At 47.1% G+C, this 3,089-nt stretch overlaps 1 protein-coding gene across 1 annotated transcript; it reads right to left on the reverse strand.

The window, feature by feature from the left end:
* Positions 1-241: 241 nt before the first annotated feature.
* On the reverse strand, positions 242-2,583 carry MAGEE2 (MAGE family member E2). The gene has a single exon (XM_059050413.2). It carries the CDS (start codon positions 2,350-2,352, stop codon positions 781-783), a length of 1,572 nt encoding a protein of 523 aa, XP_058906396.1. The 5' UTR covers positions 2,353-2,583; the 3' UTR covers positions 242-780.
* Positions 2,584-3,089: the final 506 nt, after the last annotated feature.

Genomic DNA, 3,089 nt, shown 5'->3' on the forward strand with positions numbered 1-3,089 from the left:
CCAGAAACCAAAGTTTAGTTGGGAGTTACTCCTGTAAACTCTCATAGCTCTCTGAGCTTACCCCTATTATACGACTTGCCACAGAAATAATTGTTGGTTTACTTCCACAGTCCCTCCCCCTCAATCCCTGGGGCTCAGCTGGGCCTTCCTCACCCTTATATTCCCAGCATAAACACTGTGCTTAGAGCATGGCAGGTACTTAATAAATGTTTGTTGAATAAAAGAGTGCTTAAGCATGGAGCCTAATTCATTATACTTTTATTTTTCACTACACTCTGGAATCACAAAGCAAATACAGGTAAATGCCAATATTTAAAAAAATAAAATAAAACCATAGACACGATGGGAGAACATCAACAGATGAGTGATTTTGTGTTTGTTTTTGTTGTGGGTATGTTATTACTGTTGTTACTTAACTCCGGTACCAGACCATTTTACTGATTATTTCAAACGGTTAAAGAACAACTGTATATTCTCTTCCACATCATAGAAAGATGTAAATATTACCACTACATTTTATGCAGCTATATGAACTTTTATATTGAAACAAGACAGGAATGGCAAATGAGCAATTTCATTTATAAGCACTGATCATGAACCTAATTCAAGGGTATATTAAAAGGAAGGAAATACTATTAGAAATGGAACACAAATAGCAAGCACTATGTGTACTTTTCACCCCAACCCTGCCCAGCTTCTGATTTGGTGCCCCAGTGCCTATTTCCCTAGGGCCCCTTTAATTGATGCCACCCAATTGAAGTGACACACTTCCCCCAGACTTCACATGGGGCCAAAGAAGAACATAGCAGTTGCCTCAGACCTGGCTCTGGCCTCCTCATCTTCAACAGCCTCCCTATATTGCTCTGGCCAGTCCTGTGGTTGCTTTCTGTAGACCCTGGCCATGTACTCCAAGGCTTTCATTTTGGTGGTTTCAAGGTGAGCTCGAGGACCCCACAGAAGCTCATATTCAACTGGATTAGAATAGGACAGTGGCCTGCATTCCAAGTAGCGCTGTCTCATAAGTTTGCAGGTGATGGCATGCTTTCTCCCTACATCCACACCAAATCTCCGAAGCAAATTCCAGACACTGGCCTCTTTGACACGGTTGCCCATCAGGAAGATCAAACCCAGGATTGGCATCAAATATTCTTGAGTGGGTCTCCCCAGGCTCTCTAGCATCATTTGCTCTTCTTCTGATTCTGGTTGCTGGACAAGGAGGTAAATGTGCTCACTGGTATCAACCTCAATCAGAGAGAACCCATAGAACAGATCAAGGATTAGAGTAGCTCGACTGAGGATATTTGGGAACACGTCCTCAAATTCCTTGCCAGTGTGAGCCAACAGCTCATCCTGATGTATAGGCAGCAACTCCTCTGTGACATTAATGGCCAACTGGACCAAATCATTTGCCTTATCATTCATAGTGTCCTCTGACCAGAACTCCAAGCCAGCAGCCTGGCTTCTTTCTTTGGCCTTGTCAGCTTCCAGGGCCTTATTATATTCTTCTGGCCAGCTCCAGGGCTCTTCATCATGGGCCTCTGCCACAAACTTCAGAGCTTCCATCTTTGTGATTTCCTTGTGGGCTCTAGAGCCCCACAAGAACTCAAATTCGAGGGGATTAGTGCCATACACTGGCCAGTACTCCAAGAACCGCATATGCAAAAAGTCAGTAGTTAGGAGGTTCCTTGTGTTCCCAAAGGGGATGTTGATCCTCTGGGGCTCGTCTAACACATCAGCCTTTAGCAACAGATCCAAAATGGAGGCCTCTCTTGCTCGGTTACCATTCAGGAGAATGTGGCCTAGGACCAAGGCCAGGAGACCTGCCTTTGGCATGTCCAGGGATTCTGCTATCCGATCAGTGGTCTGGAGACCCCGTTTGCTGATTAGGTTGTAGGTGTCAGCCTGGGGATCAAGAACCCTCAGGTTCAACCCAAAGACCTGGTCCAGGTGGGCTGAGGCTCGTCTGAGGATCTCAGGGAACTGATCTGAGTATTCTCTGAGGAACTCTAGCATCTCTGTCTGCTGAAAAGACCCCTCGATTTGGCTTTTCATTCGCATGAAATTCACCAAAGCAATCGACCTGTCTTCTAGAGGATCGTGGACCCTGAGCGCCCCCAAACGTCGGGACTGCTCATCTATAAGCACCTCGAGGTCATTCGGGTCCTGCGCAGCCTGGGAAGCGCTAGCACCCTGAGAGTCGATTGGCGCCTGAGGGCCCTGGGGAGCATCAGGAACTAGCATGGAGGTGGGGGACTCGGAGGCATTAGTAGCCTGCATCTCACCATGGAAGTCGCTGTAATCTACAGTGGTCTCTGCGTTGCGGTGGCACGCATTCTGGCTTACCAGAGACATGGTTCCAGGAGACAGGAACAGGAATAGGGAGGTCAGCGATCCGTCGGAGAGAGGATGGTAGGTGTGTCGGCGCCTCAGCACAAAGCTGAAGCCAGAGACCCGGGAGCTGCGCGGATCAGAAGTGAGAGCTGTTGAGAGGAGCGATCCTCCTACACAAACACCAGCCAGCAGTAAACGCAACCCTCAGAGAGCTATGCTTTGCCGCAGCCTACGCAGGCGCAGGCGCAGTTGCGTTCTGCGACGTGGTGGCCACGCCCCGCTCCCGGTACCCGACTCCGGCCCCCTACTTCTGCCTGGCCCGAGAGGCTAGTTGAAGTGGTTGTTGCTAGAGTCAAACTTGTCAGAGAAAAGAATTCATGAAAGGGAGTAACAAACAGAGGTAAAGCAAAGAGGGTAAGGGTTGGGGAATTTTCAGTGATGCACCACAAAATTTTTCTGTGAGGTATAAAGCTAATAGGCAGTAGAGGATTTGGAGAGGAGGAGGATGCTAAAGATGAGAATTATTTCACGGATTCATTAATTAATCCACTCATTCAACATATGTTTCTTGAGTATGTGTCACATGCTAGGCACAGTATTGGGTACAAGAGATACACCAGAGGACAAACAATGATTATCCCTTTCTGTGTAGAGCTTACATTCTGGGGTAGGTTCAAACAATGGTAATAATAATGGAGCACTTACTATGTGCCGGACACTATTTCTGGTATTTTTACTTATCTCATATTAAATCACTT

This window comes from Kogia breviceps, chromosome X, assembly GCF_026419965.1.
Source record: "Kogia breviceps isolate mKogBre1 chromosome X, mKogBre1 haplotype 1, whole genome shotgun sequence".
Taxonomy (NCBI): Eukaryota; Metazoa; Chordata; class Mammalia; order Artiodactyla; family Physeteridae; genus Kogia; species Kogia breviceps.

What these genes read in the sequence shown, in the direction of transcription:
- MAGEE2 (XM_059050413.2), bottom strand. Translation starts at nt 2,352, where the DNA reads ATGTCTCTGGTAAGCCAGAATGCGTGCCACCGCAACGCAGAGACCACT.